This window comes from Meriones unguiculatus, chromosome 9, assembly GCF_030254825.1.
Source record: "Meriones unguiculatus strain TT.TT164.6M chromosome 9, Bangor_MerUng_6.1, whole genome shotgun sequence".
NCBI lineage: Eukaryota > Metazoa > Chordata > Mammalia > Rodentia > Muridae > Meriones > Meriones unguiculatus.
In genome coordinates, this window is record NC_083357.1 from 38,741,758 (window position 1) to 38,765,944 (window position 24,187).

General features: G+C 39.1%; 1 protein-coding gene across 7 annotated transcripts in view; it reads left to right on the top strand.

Moving 5' to 3' along the window:
- Fgd4 (FYVE, RhoGEF and PH domain containing 4) overlaps nt 1-24,187 on the top strand; it is a 197,803-nt gene that overhangs the window by 82,974 nt on the left and 90,642 nt on the right. For all 7 annotated transcript variants that reach the window (XR_009594175.1, XM_060391048.1, XM_060391050.1 and 4 more), the window contains exons 3-4: nt 10,101-10,284; nt 15,473-15,980. Coding sequence is in view for 6 of the 7 variants with exons in the window: in XM_060391050.1 (XP_060247033.1) it covers nt 10,101-10,284; nt 15,473-15,980 (692 nt within the window). In the remaining variant the exon portion in view is untranslated. The remainder of the gene's footprint in view (nt 1-10,100; nt 10,285-15,472; nt 15,981-24,187) is intronic.

A 24,187-nucleotide genomic window follows, 5' to 3' on the forward strand; every position in this document is an offset into this window, starting at 1 on the left:
ATTGCTGGAGGTACTGTACACTTTGATGTAGGACATAGAGAAATCGAGTTGTAACTGGCCAAAAAAAAATGTTTCTTGCTTGTTAACTTCTATAGTGTTGAAGGTGCTATGCTGGCTTCTTGGAGGGGGGGGCATCATTGTTCTTATCCAGTGATGGACTCTGCATGCTGCGATACTGACATGCCAGTGAAATATGTTCCTGTTGGTACACTACTGACATGACTTTCATAGAGTATCAACCAGCCAGGCCATATGTACAATAGGGGGCAAGAGTGTTACAGAATAGCAAGCTGCCTTTTACATTTGCCTTAAGGCTTACACCACAGGAGGGAATGTATGCCTGATACAGTATATTTACACAAAATGCACCTGGGATGGAACTTGTTATTTTTTGTTCTTGTTTATTATTATTATTATTTTTTATTATTAATTACACTTTATTCATTTTGTATCCTCCCCATAAGCCCCTCCCTCCTCCCCTCCTGATCCCACCCTTCCTCCCCTTTCTGCATGCATGCCCCTCCCCAAGTCCACTGATAGGGGAGGTCCTCCTCTCCTTCTTTCTGATCTTAGACTATCAGTTCTCATCAGAAGTAGCTGCATTGTCATCTTCTGTGGCCTGGTAAGGCTGCTCCCCCCTCAGGGGGAGGTGATCAAAGAGCAGGCCAATCAGATTATGTCAGAGGCAGTCCCTCTTCCCATTACTATGTAACCCACTTGGACACTGGACTGCTTTGGGCTACATCTGTGCAGGGGTTCTGGCTTATCTCCATGAATAGTCCTTGGTTGGAGTATGAGTCTCTGGGAAGTTCCCTGTGTTCAAATTTTCCTGTTCTGTTGCTCTCCTTGTGGAGTTCCTGTCCTTTCCAGCTCTTGCTATTTCCCATTTCTTACATAAAATTCCATTCACTCTGCCCCACAGTTGGCCATAAGTCTCAGCGTCTGCTTTGATAGTCTGCAGGGCAGAGCCTTTCAGAGGCCCTCTGTGGCAGGTTCCTAGGTTGTTTCCTGTTTTCTTCTTCTTCTTCTGATGTCCATCCTCTTTGCCTTTCAGGATGGGGATTGAGCATTTTAGTTAGGGTCCTCTCTTTTGCTTAGTTTGTTTAGATGTACAGATTTTAGTGGGTTTTGGTGTTTTTTGTTTTTTTATTTACTGAATGGTCGTGTTGTCAAATTACCTTTTAAGTCTTTTGTTTGTACCTATAGACTTAGATTGCTCTCAACCTTGGACAGAAAAATTCCTTTTTGCAGTGGGTAGTAGCTCAGAGACTCATAATTTGCCAAAAATGTTGAGAAGAGTGCTCAGCCGCAGGTGGAACATCAGTATGACTCTGATTCTTCTGAGTCCTTGCATGGCCTCAGGGACTTGACTTGACCGGATATGTCAAAGTAATGATGAAGAAAAGACAGATAGGCACATAGAAAAGCTTGGATCAGACAAACTGAGCTCTCTCTGATGTAAAAACCAAAGCCTCCCCAAAACTCAACATGTTTCTTATGCATATTTGAGGAGGGAGGCAGGGTTATTGCAAACAAGTGACTCAGTGAGGCAGGTTTAGATAATAGGACCATCCTATTAATGGATAAATTTAATGGATAAAATTTCAGTGTCTATTTGTAAACTTTTGTTATCCATCCATTGATTAACATCTAGGTGGTTCCATTTCTTTGTAATTGTGAGTAGAATAACAATATACATAGATATGCAAGTATTTCTATATCAGTATTTTGAAGAGTCTCAAGTATGTTATAGCTGGTATAGTCGTTGTGCTTTTAATTATTTTAGAAATGCCATACTGATTTCAATAATGGTTGAATTGGTTTCCACTCTTGCCAGCAGTGAATAAGGGAGGATTCCTCTTTCTTCACCAGCATTTACTCATTTTCTTAAGGATGTTGAACACTATTTTAAATATTTCCTGTTACCTGTTTTTCAACTATCTTCATTTTATTAATCTACTTATTGATTTATTGTTTATTCTTGAGGCTGTTTCTTGAGCTATTGGAATTCTTTTAGAAAGTTTTTTGCCTTCTTTGCCTATACCTATATCAGCAAGTATATTCCCTATATTTTCCGCCAGCAGTTTCAGCTCTGATTCACTTTACATGGATTCTTTTTTTTTTTTTTTTAACAAAGTGATTTCATTCTTCTTCAAGAGAATACCTGATTTTGGTGGTACTGTTTGTTGAGCAGCTTTCTTTTTCCCCAGTACAGTTTTTTTAATATAATTTTTTATTTATTACAATTTATTCACGTTGTATCCCAGATGTAGCCATACCCTCATCCCCTCCCAATTCCACCCTCCCTCCCTTCATTTTCTCCCATGCTCCTCCCCCAGTCCACTGATAGTGGAGGACCTCCTCCCCTTCCATCTCACCCTAGCCTATCATGTCAGATCAGGATTGTCTGCATTGTCTTCCTCTGTGGCCTGGTAAGGCTGCTCCCCCTCAGGGGGAGGTGATCAAAGAGCCAGCCACTGAGTTCATGTTAGAGACAGTCCCTGTTCCCCTTCCATTTGGAGACAGAGCTGCCATGGGCTACCTCTGTGCACGGGTTCTAAGCTATCTCCATGAATGGTCCTTGGTTGGAGTATCAGTCTCAGAAAAGATCCCTAGGCCCAGATTATTTGGTTCTGTTGTTCTCCTTGTGGAGCTCCAGACCCTTCCAGGTCTTTCTATCTCCTCTTTCTTTCATAAGATTCCCTGCACTCTGTCCAAAGTTTGGCTATGAGTGTAAGCATCTGCATTAATACCCTGCTGGGTAGAGTCTTTCAGAGGCCCTCTGTGGTAGGCTCCTGTCTTGTTCCTTGTTTTCATCTTCTTCCAATGTCTATCCTGTTTGCCTTTCTGAATGAAGATTGAGCATCTTACCTAGGGTTCCTCCTTCTTGCTTAGCTTCTTTAGGTGTACAGATTTTAGTATGATTATACTATATTATATGTCTAATATCTACTTACAAGTGACTGTATAACATGTGTATTCCCCTGAAATCAGGGACAAGGCCCACTCTCTCCATATCTCTTCAACATAGTTCTTGAAGTCCTTGCTAGAGCAATAAGACAAATAAAGGAGATCAAGGGGGATACAAATTGGAAAGGAAAAAGTCAAAGTATCACTATTTGCAGATGATATGATAGTATACATGAGTGTCCCCAAAAATTTTACCAAGGAACTCCTACAGCTGATAAACACCTTCAGCAAAGTGGCTAGATACAAAATTAACAACAACAACAACAACAACAAAAATCAGTCACCCTGCTGTATACAGAAGACAAATGAGCTGAGAAAGAAATTAGGGAAACAACACCCTTCACAATTGACACAAAGGACATAAAGTACCTTGGTGTAACTCTAACCAAGCAAGTCAAAGACTTGTATGAAAAAACTTCTAGTCTCTGAAGAATGAAATAGAAAAAGATATCATGGAAAGATCTCCCATGCTCATGGCTTGGCAGGATTAACATAGTAAAAATGGCCATCTTACCAAAAGCAATCTACAGATTCAATGCAATTCCCATCAAATTACCAGTACAGATTTTTTATATCCTTGTCCAAAATTAGGTATCCATCCATAGTTGTGTATGTTTCTTTCCAGGTCCTTTATTCTATTCCATTGTTCCACTTGTCTGTTTTTATAGAAACATTTAAACTTTTTGAGATTCTATTTAGTATTTTTTTTTATGTGCATGAGTGTTTGTCTGCATGTTTGTCTGTGCATTACACATGTGCACTGCCTTGGAGGTCAGAAGATGGCATTGGATGGACCCCTGTGACTAAAGTTACATACAGTTGTGAGTCTTTATGTGGGTGTTGGCAATTGAAGAGCTGTCACTGTTCTTAATCACTGAGCCATCTCTTCAGTCCTATACCAAAAGTTTTAAGGTGTGGAATGAGGATGTCAAGGTTCTGTTAGTGGTGGAATAGTCAGAGCAGAGTGCTCTAAGTGTTGAAGACACACAATGGAAGAAGTGCAGGAGTTAGCCAAGTAGTCTACAAGAGTTTGAGAAACGTGTTAAAAAAGCCTTAAGGCCAAGAAAATAGTCCTATACAGAGTAGAGAGAATGTAGGCTGCATAAATAAGGTTGTAGAAATGCAACAGGTATAAGAAAGTTCCTATAATGTCTTATTTTTAAAAAATAAACAACCTTCCATGTTGTATGTCTTTTTAACATGTTTTTATTTAAATCTAGACATATCACAAGGTTCTTGCTAATGTGAGTCTAAAAATGTTTTTCCTAGCAAGACATACTTAGGTGTTTTGTTTTGTTTTGTGGGCTTTGTTTTATTTTGTTCTTACTATGTAGCCAAAGCCACTCAAATTCACAATCCTCTGTCTCTACCTCCCAAGTCCTGTTATATGTGCATTGTCAGGCTTGGCTACTTAAATATTCTTATTTATTAAAAAAAATGTTATAGATAGTTTGGGTTTAGAGTGGCCTTTACCTGATCATCTTGTTGCAGTATGAAGTCTAACAAAACAGGAAAGAATTGTAGTTACATCCTAAAGTTAGTCATTATAAAACCAAATCTAGAAATGAATTTTCTTGTTTTAAAAGTGAAAATAATTTCATGTGTTTATCTCTAATATATCATCCAAAGTACATAAACAAAGTGAAGTAGCAAAAGAAGAAATTATGGTACTAGGAGTCTGCATTTTCATGATCTCTAATACCAATCATGCTTCTGAGTTTTTATGCCAACTTGATAAAAGGTATGGTCATCTGGGAAGAAAGAATCTTGACTGAGAAAATGCCTTCACAATATTAATCTTAGCCAAATCAGCAGGGATTTTCTTCATTAATGATGACAGGGAAGGCACAGCCTATTTTGGATAGGATGGTGCCTTGCCTGGCTGGTAGTCCTAGGTGCTATAAGAAAGCAAGCTAATTTCATCCATTTTCCTGAAAATTTTATGATTTCCTTGTTTTTAATAGCTGAGTAGTATTCCATTGGGTAAATGGACCACAATTTCTATATCCATTCTTTGGTTGAGAGTTTTTCCAGATTCTGGCAATTATGAATAAAACTGTTATGAATATAGTTGAGCAAATGTCCTTGAATGAGGTATCCCAGAAGCAGAGAGACTTGTATGCTGTATACTCACTTATAAATGGATAATAGCCATATTATATAGGATAAACACACTAAAATCTACAGAACTAAAGAAGCTAAACAACAAGGAAGACCCTAGTGAGTATGTTTAATTCTCATTTAGAAGGGAAAAGTAGATAGACACCAGAAGCGGTAGAAGAGAGGAAAGAGGACTTGAGTCTACCACAGATGTCCTCTAATAGACTCCAAGCAGCAGGGGATCAAAACAGGTACAGAGACTCACAGTCAAATTTTGGACAGAGCCCAGGAAGTCTTTTGGAAGAAGGGGTCTATAAAAAGACCAGGAGGGGGCAGGAGCCACACATGGAGGCCAACAAAGCCAAAACAAACAAACAAACAAAAAAATAGGGCACAGGGGTACTTCAGATGCATCAACCAAAAACCATACATAGAGAGGATCTAGACCCTCTGCTCAGATGTAGTCCTTAGACAGCTCTTTAACATGAATTCAGTTGTCTTCTCCTTGATCACTTCTCCCTGATGGGGTGACCTAGCCAGCCCACAGAGGAGAAGATCCAGGAAGTCCTGGTAGGACCTGATAGGCCAGGGTCAGACAGTAGGGGAAGAGGTCTTCCCCTCTCAGTGAACTAGGGAAGAAGGATAGGGGAGAAAGAGGGAGGGAGGGTAGGACCTGGAGGTGTCAAGGGAGGGTGCTACAACTGGGAGACAAAATGAATAAATTGTTAATAATAATAATAATAAATATGTTTTAAAAAGAAAGCAGACTAAGTAAGCCATGAGGAACAAGTGAGTAAGCAGTACTCCTCCATGACCTCTGCATAAGCTCCTGCCTCCAGGTTCCTGCTGTTTTCTACCTTGACTTCCTTCATTGATAGATTTATAACTGTAAGATGAAGTAAACCCACTCTTCCACAAGTTTTTTGTCATGGTATTTTATAAGAGTAATAGAAACCCTAAGACACTAATAGTATGTCAAAAACTGTGAACTCCTGCCTACAATTTATAAAATCTTTTTCATTGTGTTATAGAATCATTTGTTTTTTGGAGAAAGGGACTAACAATGTAGATAAGACTGAACTCAAATTTACAAAGTTCTACTGCCTCTGTCTCTCATTTTGGGAGTAAAAGTGTGCTCCACAACCAGCATATTTCTCATTCTTAATCTTTAGAATGTTTTCATGTAAGAAAGGATGATTACTTAATGCTAGTGTCTACCTCATCCTACACATTTAGGGGAGGGAATGCCTCTTCTCTGTGCTTTCAAAGTCTGTGTTGGGCCTGAGACTCATACTGACACAAATTAAACTGATATATAGGAGAAAAGCATACATTTTAATTTTAATTTTATATGTGACCTAGACTCACAGGAATAAGGGACATGAATGTCGAGATTTTGAACAGAAGGACCCAAGATCATTAAATACAGATGACCAGTAGCTGGGACCAGGAGGTCTTTCAGCTGATGACTTAATTACAAGAAAGCTTATTAAGAAGTACAACATCTTATATACTCCTTGTAAGGGGGAAAGGCCATGGTCAGCAAAAAGCTAACTCAGACAATATTGGCAAGAAAATAGAGGATATCTCAGACAGCTGCCTTAGGAGTGATAACTATAGCCTTTGGGAGGGAAAGCTGGTTTCCCAGGAGCCAAAACCTTAACTTCAAGGCCCTGGCCCTAAACCCAGCCCAGACCTTGCCAAGCCTGCCCTGTGCAAGGACACAGACCCAGGTTCCTTTTGTCCTTTCAAGGCCTATGAGACAGCCTTGGATCAGTCTGGCTTCCAACAATATGTATACTAGAACCACCATAAGAAAAGGAGACCTCAAAAAGCTGTTTGATGTGCATTTTTATATACTAAATTAGATAGAAAAATAAATTATGTAGGCGTAAGAACACCTGAGGGCTTTTTACAGGATATTGGGGGAAACTAGAAAGATAAAGATTAGTTTAACAAGGTGTGTTAACATAGACTTTTCTTAGCCTCAGCCTCCTGTTAATTGTGATAAGAATGTTACTCCTGTAATGAGGGCAACCTCCACAGGGAAAAGGACAAGGTCAAGATAGCTCTCTAATGCCTTTGCTCAAAATAATCCTTACAACAAAGTGGGCTTTATTTGGAAGAATATTCTACTTCATATACTACCAGGGACATGTCATATGAGATCGCTGCTATTATATTAATTCTGAAATAATAATAGTAAATGTCTCCATTTTTATTGAAAAAATATACAATATATTTTATCATTTTTCTCCCCCAACTCCTCCTATATCTTTGCCATCTCCCTACCTCTCCAATTTCATGTTCTTTCTCTCATAAACAAAAGTCAAAACCACAGACAAAAAGACCCCACTAAGATCAAACAAAGCAAAAAGAACATATACACAGAAACAACAGCAACAACAAATGAAATCCATTTTGTGTTGAACAGCTTTTCCTGGATATGGGTCCTGTTCTGGGGTTTGATTGATATACCTAGTGTCACTTCATTAGAGAACACTGATTTTTCCTTTCCCAGGAGGTATCAATTGCCAATACCTTCTTAATTAAGAGAGGGACTTTGTGTCCACTTCCTCTTCTCCCTACTGGGATTTTTTTCTGGTTTGAATGTATGTAGATCCTTGCATGCTGTCACCACAGTCTCTGAGTTCTTATGTGTATCAGTTCTGTTGTGTCTGGAAGCTGCTCTTTCCTTGGAGTTATCTACCATCTTTGTCTCAAAAAATTTGCCTCTTCTCTTTTGCATAGATTCCTGAGCCTTAAGGGAAAGGGTTTGATAAAGATGTTCCATTTAAGGCTGAGTTTTCCAAAGATTTTCACTCTCTGAATAGTGTCTACTCTAGTGTCTCTGTGTTAATTACTCTAAGAAGAAACTTCTCTAATGATGGCTGAGACGGGGCACTGATCTATCAGTCTATAGCAATATCATTAGGAGTCATTTTATTCCTATGTTCCTTTAGCCGATCAGTATTTGGTTTTCCCCTAGGTCCATGAACTATCTAGTTTCAGGTTCTTAGACATGTTAGCAGTTTCAGGCATCCATCTGATGAAACAGGCCTTAAATCTAATGAAAAAGTGGTTGGGGAAAGAGGAAAAATACTATCAGAATATATTATATGAACTATTTTTTCATTTTGAAAAAAAAGTGACTGGTTACTTCCATAACATTTGTGTCAGCCACTATTGCTTGAGTGTGTCTTACAGACAGGTCATTGTTGTAGTTCACGTGGCTTATGCAACTGATGGTAATCTTCTCTAGTAGCATGCGAAGTACTTTTGAGCACTACAAAAACTAAACAGTAGAGGAGAAGCTTCTAGTTGGGCGACACCTCAAATCTCCATGTTCGATGACATAAGTAAGTTGTGTCTTCAGCAGTAGGCCTTCACATCCATCTATGAAGAATGACCAACAGCTAGCATCCTTGAAAATACCCAGTGATGTCTGTTTACCTCACTCAGCATGGTCATTTTCGGCTCCATTCACTTATCATTCTGAATTTCATTTTTTTAAAAGATTTTATTTATTTTATGAATGAGTGTTCTATATGCATGTACAGAAGAGGGCATCAGATTCCAGCGTAGATGGCTGTGAGCCACCATGTGGTTGCTGGGAATTGAACTCAGGGCCTCTGGAAGAGCAGTGTTCTTAGAAGCTGAGCCATCTCTCTAGTCCGAATTTTATTTTATTTTTTTTAAAGAGCTGAATAGTATTTAATTCTGTAAATGTACCACACTTTCATTATCCAGTAATCAGTTGATGAACATTTAGCCTGTTCCTAGTTTCTGGCTGTTAGGAAAAGAGCATCCATAAACATGGAGGAACAAATAGCTCTACAGCAGGATGTAGACTCCTTTGGGTATATGTCCAAGAGTTGTGTATCTGGATGTTAGGGTAGATAAGAGTTTCAGATTTTTGAAGAACCTCCACACAGATTTCCATAGTGGCCTGAGTAGTTTGCACTTCCTGCAGCTCTCCTGTGCCTGTATCCTCACCATCATTTGTTTTATTGATTTCAGCCATTTTCACTGGGATAACATGAAATCTAAGAGTAGTTTTAATTTCCATTTCCCCAGTAGCCAAGGATATTGAACAAATGTTTCTGAGCTATTTCTATTTCATCTTTTTTTAGAACATTCATCCTAGTCCTTTTAGCTTTCAGAATCTACTAAAAATTTGGGTGTTGTGTTAATAGTCCTGCTGTGTTAATGTTTCTGTTATATTAATTCCATCTCTCTACTCCAGATTTTATACTTTTATAACTTGTTTCCTTCCTAGTGGATATTACACCATTCCCCTGGGCCATATCTTTGAAAACATTGTCCTTAAAGAAATCGTGCTAATATTTTTACTCAGGTCTCCTTATGTTCAAAGAGAATTAGGCAGATTAATTGTTCTGCTTTACAAAGCTCATTGTGACACATTTTTGTTCCTATAAGAAATTAATTAGTGGAACAGAAATAATGAAATCTTGGCAAATTACCTCTTTTTATATATATAACTTTCTAAGGAACTCTATAAATGTCAGTATTTCATGAAAGGATCTATTTCTATTCTTGGAGTTAAGTGAAGTAAATGATTGTTAATATGTCAGTTCCAAACAACGCAGCTGACAGCGGCGTTAGATAGATTCCCCAGTGTGCTAATTCATTTGCTGAGTTTATTGTGGGGAAGGATAATGATGAAGGGCCTAAAATCTGGGTGCCAGTTTTGTAAGGTCAGATAACCTGTATCACCTTGGGCCAGTCACCTAGCCCTTCTGCTTCCGTAGATGGAAGAGGTAAAAATGGTACTGGCCTCCACTCTAGAGTTTAATGTGTAAAACTTATTTAAGAGCAAATGAGGAAAAGTGTGTGTGTGTGGGGGGGATGTTATATAAGATGCTACACGGAAAACAACAAATAAGTAAAAGAACATGTAGAAATAAAAAGTTTAAGAACGGAAACTGTTATTAGGTTACATTGTCACTGTTTTGCTGTTTTTTTTTCTGTTGTTTAACTTTGTATTGAATTCTCTTCTTTTTATACAGTGCCTCCAAAGCCATTACATCTACAGAATTCACCTTTATCCCATACACTCCAAGTCCCCAGGCTTAAAGCTTTACCCAGCGCAAAACCAAGGATGGAGGAGTCTAATCTGGCCCCTACTTCTTGTGCCTCAAAAGGAAAACCTAGCAAGGTATCGGATCTCATCAGTCACTTTGAAGGAGGCAGGTAAGAGAGAGAGAGAGGTGGAGGAGATGGTCTTTGAAAGTCATGGTATCTTACAAGTATATTTTAAAAATAATTACTTGATCTTGCCCTACTAGGCATTAACATACTGTGTATTCATATTTTGTGTCTCATTTCCTGTGTCTGTATGTGTCACTCTGGGCTATTGCTTGTAGCAATGCTGCTGTCCCAGGCACATCTGATAGGAAGGCCTCATGTTATCTTGGTCTCCATTCTCCTCACTCTCTGAGGACCTGAGTCCTATGGATTCTTGCCTCCTTGTGTCTCTCTAGTCTTTTTGATCTAGTTCATGTAATGAGAGGCCTCTATATCAATTCAATCTGTTTCCCTCTTCCTGTTACTACCCCATGGTAGGTTACAAAGAGATATTAATACTAAAAACAAAATTCATAAAATACCCATTTCATTCTCAGAAAAAATTTATATTCTTTAGTTCTAACGTGTGGACAAAATTTGTTATTTTTTCATCAAATATTTTCATTCATTCAGGTATGCTGTTGAGAGATAATTTCCCATTACATGAATCTTCTTTAAGAATTATTTATTTTACTATTTTATATCTATGGATTATTTTTATGTATGCCATTACATGAATGTAATGACACTATAGCTCAGGAATATTTTGGAATGTTCTGGGAAGCATGAAACAATAATGTCCCTCATTCAAAATTCAAAATATAAGTATAAAGCAGCTAGGGGGCACAGACATATAATCATAACACTCAGGGGCCTGAAGCAGGGAGATAGAGAGTTTAGATAGCCTGGGCACCATTGTAAGACTCAAAAACAAGAAACTAAAATGTAATGTACTTACAAAATATCACACATCCAGTTACTTGTAATACAGTTACAAGTTCTGGAGAAAAGTGTCTAAAAGCCTGTCTTCATATTTCATTGCTGAGCACTTCTGTAAATCCTTAAATTCCTCTGAAGGGAATTTGTAATGCTTTTGATAGCTGAAATTGCAGCAATATTTAAAGCAGTGATTAAATTTCATTCAGGTTTTTTCTTCTCAGAGTTCATTGATTCAAAAACAGAAAAGAATCCTTCCAGTTTATAGATTCTGCAGCCACTGCAGTGACTACAGAATATAAGGAAGGCTGGAGCTTGAGCCTGGCACAAGTACTTTCACACCAGTGCTGAGGAGGCCTCAAAGGACTCAGAATTTCAAGGCTGAGATCTCCAACTCTGAGCAGTTTTGTGACCCCTTCTTTGCATTGTTTAAATTTATCTCTCCAGGTGAAATGTGTACAATTTTTGGAAGGAAGAATGTGCTATAATTTATGGTTCTAAACATACGTAAGATATAATGTTCATATTTGGCAATGGTTTGAAGGGATTCTGCTTGTGGAATCCATTGCAAGTAGCAACAATATTGGTCTGTCATCTAGACAGTGTCAGTGTTGTAGTGTTCAAATCAACTGGGAAAGACCAAGGACTCATTTAAAATTTAGATTAAATGAATTTATTCTTACTGCTTGCAGAAGGATGGCAACATCCTTAAAGCCAAATATCATGCTGTGTGGAAGGAGTTGTGTGCGGATAAGGTGGGGTTTTAAAACTGACATCAGAAAGGTGTGCATTACAACTATCCATGGAATCCACAGATGGGCAGAAAAATTGTTTTACTTCTCTCAGTTGTTTCTTTCCTACTAAGTGGTAATAAAAAGATCATTTCATCCCTTTCTCATAGCAATAAGCAGGCTTTACAGAGGCGCAGGCCGCTATTAATACCTCACAGCCCATTATCCTATTCTCATATTACATGTAGGCCACTAGGATCTCCCAGGCATTCCAGAACAAAGGATAAGGTCAATGGTCCTTATGATCGCCTGGCTTCATATCAAGTCTCTTTCGTCATGATGGGGACCTGTGTAAATTATTACTCAGTTCTGAGCACCCTAATGACTGAGATAGAGTTAATTTCTGAGCAAACAAAAAACACAGAGCCATCAGGTTAAGGTTGGCTGTCAGGTCCCTACACCAGGACAGTTAGCCCCAAAAGGGTCTACAGAGAGAGCATAATGTCCACAAGCCTGTCAGTTTTGATCACTGTTGTCATAGCCTAACACTTTGTAGAACAAAAGGAGGCCACTGGGTTCTCCAACTGCAGAAACAGGCCAGGAAGACCTGTTTGGAGAGCCACATATCACTGTTATTAGGGACCTCAGAAGATCAGTAACATATTTCAGCAAGAAAGGTACTTAATCTCGAAAGCAGAAACATCCAAGTTCAGTTCCTGAAGCTCAGGGTGGAAGGAGAAAATAGACTCCCAAAGAACCATCTGAGTATCATAGTTTTACTTGGGTGGAAGTAATATGAAGTAGAATGTTTTTTTGTTTGTTTTGTTTTGTTTTTTTGAGACTGGGTTTCTCTGTGTAGCCCTGTAGACCAGGCTGGCCTTAACATCACAAAGATTCACCCATCTTTTGCCTCCTGAGTGCTGGGATTAATGGCATGCACCATCACTGTCTGGTGAAGTGGAACAAGTTTGAAGCCAGTAGATATAATAATAATAGAAGTAGTAATATTATTTTATTTTTTTTACTGTGGCTTTTTTCTCACATCTCTCTCTCTCTCTCTCTCTCTCTCTCTCTCTCTTTTAGCTTAGAAAAACTTCATGATTTTAAAAATAACAGTTTTCCACAGACAAGAGCTCTCGGCTTTCCCAAGCACATTGCAGGCCAGCACACATACACACATACACACATACACACATACACACAGAGTTTGGCATTCACAGGCAGCAAGAGTCTCCTGAGAAGTAGTTTAGTGATTGTGTTCCCTCCCTCTCCAGCTTATTTCTTCTGATGCAAATGTACCTTTGATGTCAGAGTAAATTGCTCATTCTTTTAGAAGAGTACAGAAAGTGGGCAGCTTGGCTCATCTTCGAGAATTTTTTTTGACAGATTATCCGGGCTCAAGATTTACTATGTATAATGGTAGAATGTGCCACATTTATTTATATTGTCCACTTCCAACTTAGAAACGTTTTTTCTTCTGAAATTTTTTTTCTCTTCTCTTATTACTGTGGTTCTGGTATTGGACTTAAACCATGTTTTTTTAATTAAATTTTTATTTTTTATATTATTTACAGTTTATTCACTTTGTATCCCAGCTGTAGGCCCCTCCTTCATTCCCTCCCAATCCCACCCTCCCTCCCTCTTCTCCTCCCATGCCCCTGTCCAAGTCCACTGATAGGAGAGGAGCTCTTCCCGTTCCATCTGACCCTAGCTTATGAGGTCTCATCAGGACTGGCTGCACTGTCCTACCTTTGGCCTGACAAGGCTGCTCCCCCCTCAGGGGAAGATGGTCAAAGAGCCAGCCATTAAACCATGGTGATTTTTGTTGTTGTTGTTTTTGTTTTTGTTTTTGTTTCTTTTTTTCCTTTGTTACTAAGTAACAAAGTAAAGTTCACAACAGCACTGACAGGGTTGGGTTAGGATGAAGGAAGAAGGTGACAATACATCTTTATACTTTCTAAAGTGCATTGCTTTAGCCCACTTCACCCCAACACCCAGCATTCTACCCATACTGAAGAAAGTAATCAGTCTTGGATTTTGTATCTTCTTTTTCATTGGCAGCTTATTTACCTGCTCTTCATTTTATCCAAAATTGGGCAAAGATGGTAATGAGGTTTAGAGCTGGACTTTATGGTTGAATTCTGGGTTTGCCACTTGCTAGCCAGGTGACATTGGCTATATGTCAGAAATTTTGCATGTATAGATTCCTCTGATTATGGGCCCCTGCTTTAAGAAGTGTTGTAAGTATAAAACATAATAACCAGTATTAAAAACCTTAGCATACCTTTAGGCACTTAGTGGCTACTTCATAAATGCTATCTGCTATGTAATTGTCATAGGATCATCAATCCATAGTCCACTATACATCTGTTTAACTCTTTGCACACATCAAGCTAAGCTGTAAGAATAAAGCTGAGAGCAGGACAGCACTATCTGCAAGCTCATGGAATTCTAATCTGTTTTCATTTCTTCTTATTTAAATCATAGAAATATAGCTTGGAGTTTTATGTTCCCTCCCTCAACTTTGAATTATTGGTTAAATGCTGTACAAATATTTCCATGGGCATGTAATTATGTATTGGGAGTGAAGGTCTGTTCTATATTTAGTACTATCAATATTATATATAATATCAGCAGTAATAAGGGCTTTAAAGACAAATAAGAGATTAGAGAACGTGGTGGAGTCTGTTGCTTATATCGACCAACCAAGCAAAGACTGTCAGAAGGCCTGAGTGACAGAGGGAGGAATGCACTCTACCAGTGTCCTGGGGAAGATTGTGCCAGGTAGAGAAGAACAGGGCTACTGACCCTAACATACACACAAATGCAGAACTCTAGGAATATGGCAGGACCACAGTAAGGGGAAAGATGGTCCCAGGAGATGGGAGGTGTGGGAAGTGAACGCAGAGTCTTGCTGATATCATGGAGACATTAGTGAACTCTTGCAGGTATAAGGACCTGATATGTAAGAACAAGACTGGAGAGATCAAGAGAGAAATTAAAGAAAGCCATTGGGAATCAGTTGGAAGTTACTGCAGCATGCATAATAAAGCTTGTTAAAATGTCTCTACTTTCCAAATAAAACTAACATAGTTTTATAGCCAGTTTATAAACTAGGAACTCCTATTTTTTTTTTTAAAGACAGGGTTTCTCTTTGTAGTTATGGCTATCCTGGATCTCGCTCTGTAGACCAGGCTGGCCTCCAATTCACAGAAATCTGCCTACCTCTGCCTCCCAAGTGCTGGGATTAAAGGCATGCACCACCATCGCCCCACTCTCCTATTCTTATTTTAAAAATTAAGAACTAAAGATCTTGGGAAAGACAATCTCATTAAACACAAATAATTCTTTAATCTCTATCTTTACTGAATATTATATTACTAAACAGCTCATGGAAATACTCCAACCAGAAAATACTCAGTTTCATCCAGCCTTCTTTTGATTATGAGCCTAGCTTTTGACAGCTAAGCCAGCTCTCCAGTCTTTGCCTTTCTATGTAACTACTTGTTTAAATGTGTCTTCTGTTCCATGATTCTATGTGTCTAAAACCATCATGAATAAAGATGTCTTTTTTCACCTGGCATTGACCAAGTGTCTTCATTCTAAAACTTTCATGGCGATTTTTCTGTTTGTATTTTATCTTATAGTGTTTTGTCAAGTTACATTGATTTACAAAAAGATTCTACTGTGAACCTAAATACTCCTCAAACTCCAGGACATCATGGATTGAATTCCATACCTACACGAAAATTCCTGTGCCAACATTCTCCACAGAAGCAGGAAAATGATACAGATCAGACTCAGGACCAACATAGTTGTTTGGCCAATGGTGTGGTGGCAGCACAAAGCCAGATGGAATGTAAAGATGAGAAAGAGAATGCTCTTAGCCCAGAGACTTCCATTCAAACTGCTGCAGCCTCTCTTGACACACACTGGGTAAATGGAGAAAGAAATGAAATCACCACAGATTCTGTGTCATCCATGACCAATAGCCATGATGAAAATGCTTCTGACAGCAACAGCAGGACTCCAGCTGCTGATTTAGGGCCTCCCCCAAAAGGAGGAGAGCTAGGAATGGAAACTGAGCTACAAGAGAGGGAAAACAGAGGGAGCACCTTAGAACTGGACATGATGGACCAGCACCATGAAATGAAGGTAAAGCATAATCTGTCTTACCACAGGGAAAGCACAATCTAGTGAATTACTATTGTTTCATAGCACCTGTGAAATGAATGACTTGGATTACCCACACCAGCATATAAACCATTTGTAAGCTCTGGGAGCTACTGGGTGTTACCCTTTCTCAAGGATGTTTCCCTTTTTCTTCTTGTGTAGCTTCTTTTGATTGTTCTGTTGTGATTTCTAAAAGCATGATTGTGTTAAGACTATAGCAACCATGTTGTATTCATTTGAGTGGCAGATGTTCTTTGTGGCTCTAGATATTGGTTCTATAGACCAGTATTGCTTCCCTGGGGCAACAAATCACAACTTCCACAACCAGGGGTATTACAGTAGACAGAGGTGACCTCTATCTCATGGTACCAGCACCAGCACCATGAGATAGAGGTGAAGCCAAGACTTGTTTCCTCACAGGCAGGAAGAACACTGCCTCATGTGTTGCTCTTTCAGGTTTCATAGCACTGTGCAGAAAGTAGCTCACTTCTCGTGGAGGCACAGCAGAGCTGAGTTCACATAATACAGGAAACTTTGCTAGATTTGTTTTATTATGCTTTTTAGAAAATCCTTTAAAAATTACAAAATAAAATATTATTGATGAAACAGAACCAGGAAATCTTGCGACTATTTCTGACTCTTAGGTTAACTCACAGGTATTTTTGTATGTGACTCTAACAACAGGTTGCTTTGGTCTTGTTTACATCAAGTGTCTTATTTTGGGATTTTAATTAGCATGGTTTTCATGCCATAATCTGGATTTCTTGTGGCAAAGGTGTCATGTAAGTATCATTCTGAATTTCCCTAGTCTTTAACATGCTATGTATATCTCTGAAAACATAGAAATTTCTATTGCTTGGTCTTTCTCATTGATTATACTAAATAAAATTAAAACTTTGACAATTGTAGGAAGAGTAGCAAATGGAAAATCCAAATCTTAAATCTACTTATGGTCCTGTTCCCTAGCATGGCAGACAGTCATAAGTAAAGGGCTGATTCTAAAATGCTAACATGACTGACTGGTGTTTGTATTTAGAACTTTAACTGAAGTGCAATCAACATTCAGCAAATGGCTGAGAGAAAGTAACCTGTGCTTCACAACATTGTGTGAACCAGCAAAGAAACACAGCCCTGCCAAGGGGAGCTTCTTGTGCCTCATCAGTGGGCTAAAGCTGAGGGTTTTCTTAACTGAACTGTGGTGAGAGTAAGCCTCAGTTAGAAGCAAGGCTATTTCACAGTGGAGATGGGGCCCTCAGGGATCATCTGTGATGCTGCAAGTGCGGTTCTTATTAAAGGAAGTTTGATGGCGATTCCTGTGTGGCTGGTCCTCTTCCCACTTTGTGTTGTTGTTATCTATGTATTCTTAGATGAATTTTACTTAACTTGAAAGAGATGTAACACAATTTTCTTTTTCTTTCTTTGATTTTCTTTGTTGTAAATAGACCTTTATCATGTAATATATTTTGATTATTCTTTCCTCTCCCCTGTTTCACCCAGATCATCCCTATTTCCTCCCACCCAGCCAAATTCACACCCTTTCTTTCTCCTCATTAGAATACAAACAGACAGCTAAAATAGTGATATAAAATAAAAACAAATATAGCAAATAGGGCAAAATAAACTTTTATTATTAAGCTAATGAAGCATAGAGCAATACAGGGCCTTTCCCTGATAATCAATGGATGCACAAGCTATTGATCTGAACAACACTCACTATTAATATGTGTGTTACCCTTTCTGCAGCTTGCCATATTGTAGTTCCTTATCTCAGAATTCAATAAGCTAGTGGTATAGGGATGGTGTGTTTTTGTTACCTGTATTTTACCACAGTTTGGAATAAAAAAAGAAGTTATTTTTAATAACTTTAATAGAATTTTGTGGACTAAGCAGTTGGGACCAGAAACTGATAGTGCTTCTGGCTTGTGATTGGCCAAGGCAATGAAACTCCTGTGTGTAGTTAAGGGATATTAACTGTGCATGGGTTCCTGGAGAGATGGCTCAGTGTTTAAGAACAGTCTGCTCTTTCAGAGGTCCTGAGTTCAATTCCCAGCAACCACATGGTGGCTTGCAACCATCTATAATGTGATCTCATACCCTTTTCGTCATGCAGGTGTATGCTCATGTATATAAATAAATAAATCTTTAAAAAAATAAACTGTGCATGGTCATGGAGTAACTTTCTGTGATAATATACTAATTCTTTGTATTGACATGTGATAATTCCCTTGATAACCTTCAGATCAACCACTGCTTCTTAAGCTTTCTAATGTGATAGACTTTTAAGATACAGTGGAATATTTTGAAATTCATCATGTACAAAATTGAAAAATAATTATTCTCTATATAAGTGGATAAAGAGTTTGAAATAAGTCTCATTTAAACAAATATTTAACATTTTCTTGAGAAGTTTTTTTGGAAGTTCTCATGGGTAGCACAGCTACCTATATACCCTTGATGAAGGAACAGCCCTCCATGTCTAGAAAGATAATCCTTATGATCTAAGCAAAAAGTTTCTGAAAGACACCCAAGGGGCAGTGATGGGGGAAGGAATACCTCAAAACTAAAAACGTGAAATAAGTTTAAATCATAAGAATTTTGCTATGCCTTAGTCAGTAGGCCATATTTTGAAGAAAGAAACATTCTGAGTAACTTTGAGAAAAGACAAACACAATATATTTGAGGGGAAATCTACTAATATAATCCTGTAAAGTTTATCCTGTGCTCATGGAACTATTGAGCAATTTTCATTTACATGACTTTGTAAATGGCAGGCAGTTAACCATTAAAGTATGTATACTTAAGAAATGGCAACTAAATTAAATTCAACTAATTAAATTCATTCTAAAACATAATAAAGACATAGCTTTTCATCTTGTTGCATAGTATGCTTAATTTAGTTTAAGCATTTAAGCATTCCTTCCAAACAGGAATTGGAATACGGTCACCTTGTGACAATCTTTGACATATATGCCTTCTCCTTCCCATGACTGAGAGTCACAGCATTTTCCTTATTACCACAGCAGCCCTCCAGCAGACTCCAGTCTTCTACTGCTGTAGTCATGATCCCAGTTATTTAAAGGTGTAAGGCCCAGGAGATAGCTGCTCACCTTCTGGAAGGGACCAAGTTATTTACTTTTCTCATCACTGTGACAAAATATCTTAGAAAAACAATCTAAGGAAAGCAAGTTTGTTCTGGTTACACAGTGAAGTTGTAGTCTAGTCAGGAAGCATGGAAACAGGCCACAGTGCACCACAACTAGGAACTGGATAAATGCTGTCATCCTATTGCTTTGTCCCTTCTTAATCAGTCTGGTAGTTTAGCCATTGGAATGTTGCATCCATATCAGGGTGGCTCTTCCCAATTCAGTCAAACATTTTTGGAAACATTCCTGGACACCGTGAGAGATGTGCTCCCTTGGGGTTCTAAATATAGACAATCAAGATTAAATATCACACCAGCATTTGTCAGTGTGATACCTAAACATAGCACTTTAAGTCATGACATTCTACCATTTACCCAAACATCTCATTTTTACCTCATAATGCAAAATGCATAGCCAACCTCAAATATTCCTTATAGTCCTTAACTATCACAAGAATAAATATTTTATATTTGAAGTCTGAGTGTGTAGAGTGGTAGGTTTTTTAAGACTAAAGTTTATGTAGATGTCGATATTATTTTAAAAACACACTCAAATTAATAGCTGCCAAATATATAGCAGCAGCAAAGATATATTATCCCTTCACTTGACTAAAAATAACAAAAAATAAATAATTATTTAAAAGAAGTTTTAAAATAATAAGCATTGTTTTTAAAACTTGTGTTTATTTCCTGACCATTCTGACTTTAAATTACTACTTTACTTATTATGATTATATAAGCCTTCAGAGTATATAACTGTTAAACATCCTAAAATAAGAATTAATGGACGAAGAATGTAGCTCAGTGATTGACAAATTCCTATTTTGTGTGAAGCCTTAAGTTCAATTATAAACAAGTGTTGTAATCTGTTATTTTTTCTTCGATTTTCAATCACTGTTTAGTTATAATTCTTTTTAATTGAATTTTTTCATATAATATATTCTGATACTTTCCTCTATCCTAAGTGCTCTAGTTTTAATTCTTAAAATCATTGATTAGTTTGGAAACACATACAAAAAAAATTGTGTTCAGTGAATACAAGCTTATGGACAGGCTGCTAAGCAGCAGCTCAAGTGGACTTGGAGGTGGCTGGGTCAAGGATGGAGTGGGTTGGGGTAAGAGATACCAGCAATGAGCAGGGCGCAAGCGGTTGGCTCAGTCTTTGAGAAAATATTGATGAGCATGGACTTGAACTAAGATTTTTAATTTCAATTAAATTGGCCTCATAATAAGGCCAGAAAGGATAGAAAAGTTAATGTCAGTGTAGAGGGTTAGACTTGCTTCTGAGATAGGATCATACTGTACTGCCTAGGCTCATTGTATTCCTGGCCTTTGATTAAACTTCATCCACCCCAGGAGCTGGCAGTGCAGGTGTGTGAGCCCATTGCCAACCCAGGCTCAGCTTACCAGGAAAGCTGAGGACAGATTGCCATGGGCTACTGTGCAATGAGCCAGTGTGCCATAGGCGCCTATGCAGTGGGTTCTGTGCAGGGACAGTGTGCTGAGGACTAGTGTGTTGGGGGCTGTTGTGCAGTACAGGCTAGTATGTTGCGGGCTAGTGTGCCATAAGCTAGTATGTCATGAACTAGTTTGTGTGTGTGTGTGTGTTATGTTGTATGCATCTAGAGATTAGACTATACCTCCACCCTTCTTGTTTAGGCGGAGTGTCTTGATTTTTGTATATGCCACACTAACAGGCCCAGAAGCTTCTAAGCTTTCCTCTATCTCTGCCTGCCAACTCAGAGTCCCCCTGGATTTGCATGTACGCAGCAGCTTCCATGGCTTTACATGGTTTCTGGGGTAAGGATCTGAACACTGGTTCTTAACTTGTATGGCAAGCATTTTATCCTCTGAGCCATTCTCTTAGACTGGCCATAGCAGATTTTGGCAGTGTTTAGCAATGCTGTCACATTTGCCTAGTACCCAAGGACATGTCATCTGCCCCGCCTGTCTTATCATGAGCTGAAGAAGAAAGGAAAACGCAAAGATGTGATTGAGCTTTAGAACAGAACTGTGGTGGTTTTAATGAGAATGCCCTCCCCCATAGGCTCATATATTTAAATGCTTCATCACCAGGTATTAGAATTATTTGGGAAGGATTACTAGGTGTGGCCTTGTTGGAGGAAGTGTGTCATTGGTGGTGGGTTTTGAGGTTTCAAAGCCCATGCCAGTTCCAGGGTCTCTCTGCCTGCTGCCTGCTAATCATGCTCATCTATTTTCTGCCATGATGATCATAGACTAACCCTCTGAAACTGTAAGCAAGTCCCCAATTAAATGTTTTCTTTTATCGAAGTTGCCTTGGTCATGGTGTTTTTCGTAGCAACAGAACAGTAACTCAGAGTAACAAGTGAAAGTAAATTTGGTGCTGCTAGCAGAAGTCTGTGGCAACCTACATAACTAAGTACTGACAGGCCATAGCATAGAGGTGGCTGGCTCTACGCTTGGGCCTTGTTACACTGAGGGGCAAATGGGACATGTTAAAGGGGAGCTATAGGGAAGTGAATAAAACCCTTAGTTGTTGTAGTAACTAAGCATGTTATGACCATGCTTCTGAAGGATTTCACCAAAGATAACAAAGTCCACCATCATCCCTCTAACCTTGCTGGATGACCTAAAACTTGGGGAACTAAAGCAGCCTAGTACAGAGAGCTGCCAGGATCTGCAGCTTAGCAGTGCAGGAGCTAGGCAGAGCAAAAGCAGACATGGACTTGGCTGAACAATGAAATTAGGCAGAAGTTCAGAAGGACCTGCTGAGATTATGGTGTCCTAGAAGATCTAATTTGTGCAGGAAAGAGGAAAATAAGGTCTTGAAAGCATCAGTTGTATGTGTCTGAGAGAACAGGAAAAAAAGGCCTGTGTCATGACCTAGTACTTAAGAACAGACTCAGAGGCATGTTCTAGGTATGAACACATCTCTGGAAAGTGATCTCTGGAGGAGGTGAATCACAAATAAAAGTAATTTTTAATTTATTTTTCTGGTTTTTAAGATAATTTTTATATGATTCCCACCCATCTTTTCCTCTAGTCTCCCCCCTGCCATCCCCTCCCAAATCCATGGTCTCTTGGATTATTTTTCCTCTGAGGTCTGTGATTTCACCAATCCAGGGTAGTTGGATTATTTACTGTACTAGCCATAAGTTCTCTCCTATGTAGTGGCTCGTAAGTCCAATTAGAAGGTTATTGGCTACCTCCAACATAAAAGTGCCGCTATTATACCATTATGGATATCTTCTGGTCCACTTGATGTGGTTCATAGGCTTTATGGTTGTGGAAGACTATTATTTGCTCCTCTCCATTGGCAATTTGCATGAAAGCTAGTCCTCAGAGAGGCTCCCAAGTCAGTTCAAGCTCATCTTTTCCAAGTCCTGTGTCCACAGTGTGTTGTCATCTGCAGTTTGGTCTTACTTTCAGACTCTGGAAAGCAACCAAGGGAAATAGCAGTAGCCCATATTGCTTGGGGAGACTTGTTTTATTCAAAGCAACAACTAAGATCAAGGCATGAGAAGCCTGTGGCCCCATCAGCCCTCCATTTCCTGTAATTTCATTAAAAAGTCTGTATGTATGTATATATAATACATATGCATGTACACATGCATTTAAATGTGCTAATATTATATATATATATATATTTTGATTGTTCTTGTTTTTTTTTTTTTTTTTTTCTCGATGCAGTTTATTCAGGAACCTTGAACAATCTTCTGACCCTGGGGAAAGCCAGCCCACAGCTTAAATATCCTCTGGGTAGCCAACCCCAGCGTGCTACGTGGGCAATGCAGATAGGTCCACATACATGGAAGCAAGCCAGATCCTCAGCCTTAGCCAAATATGGAGTTGTTTGTGACAGAGAACACTCACCATCGGGAAGGTGGAAGGCGGAAACCAGCTCCATCTTTAAAGCATGGCATTACGTAGTTCTCTATAGTTCCCCCTTTTTGTTTTAGACGCATCAGGCAAGAGTAGAGGTCTGATCTCTGATATTAGAAATAAATTGGGACTTTGTACCAATGTTCATTTAGGTGTCATCCACCCAAAGAGCATCAGACCCGTCCGATACCTTTTTCTCAGAGGCGGGACCTGGGGCATCAACCCACATGCAATCAGACATGCTCTTCTCTGGGTCGGAAGCGGCTGACCCTGAGTGCAGTGCTTAGCCTCACATCCTGAGCGTAACATTTTAGCTTTTTATGGTAGCCAACCATGCTTGGGGAGACTGTCCTGCTTCAATGGCTGTAAAGGCCTGAATGATCATGGCTGCATTACGCTGTTGTGAGACTCTAATCTTGCATATACACCACAGACAAACCAAGGAGACCAACACCAGAAGGCCTGCTAACACTCCCATGCCCGCCCATTCCTTCAGATGATTCATGGCTGCAGCAATCCATGATGATAATCCTGTGGCTAGTCCTGTGTCCACTCTGGTAGAATTTACCGTGATAATGGCCACTCTCAGCTGACTCAAAGTCCAGCATATTTTCATTGACAGCCAAGTTGAGCAATTTGCCATAGGGTATCAATTTGCTCCTGCAGGAGGTCAATCCTCTGATTGAACACCATCAAGCCTCCTTTTAGTTGAGCATTAATTCCTTTTTGTACATCTAAGGCATGAGCTACATTGGCTAAAAGATTATTCGGGGTCTGAACAGTCTGCACAGTATGACTCATGGCTAATGCCACAGTGGTAGCTCCAACAGCCGCCAATGAGATGGCAGTAACAGTGGCGGCTGTAGTTCCAAGATCCCTTTTCTGTCTGAAGAGAGTCATAGCGTGAGGGGCATCAATGGGCACAGGCACCCAGCGAGGCATGCGAGTAACCAGGGCATACCTAAATTCACTAGCATTCCAGCATTGGGCAAAAAAGCAAGTATCATCACCACAATTACTTGTCTCTATCTGGCTAATAATGAATAAAAATGGGGGATATAAACAAACAGGTGTGGGCTTATAGGAAATATTATGAGAAGCCTTAACCCCCTCATTGGAACATCTTGTATCAGTTCTAGAACTAACAGTGGTGGTGTCCGAGGTCTGAGTAGGTTCAGGAGAC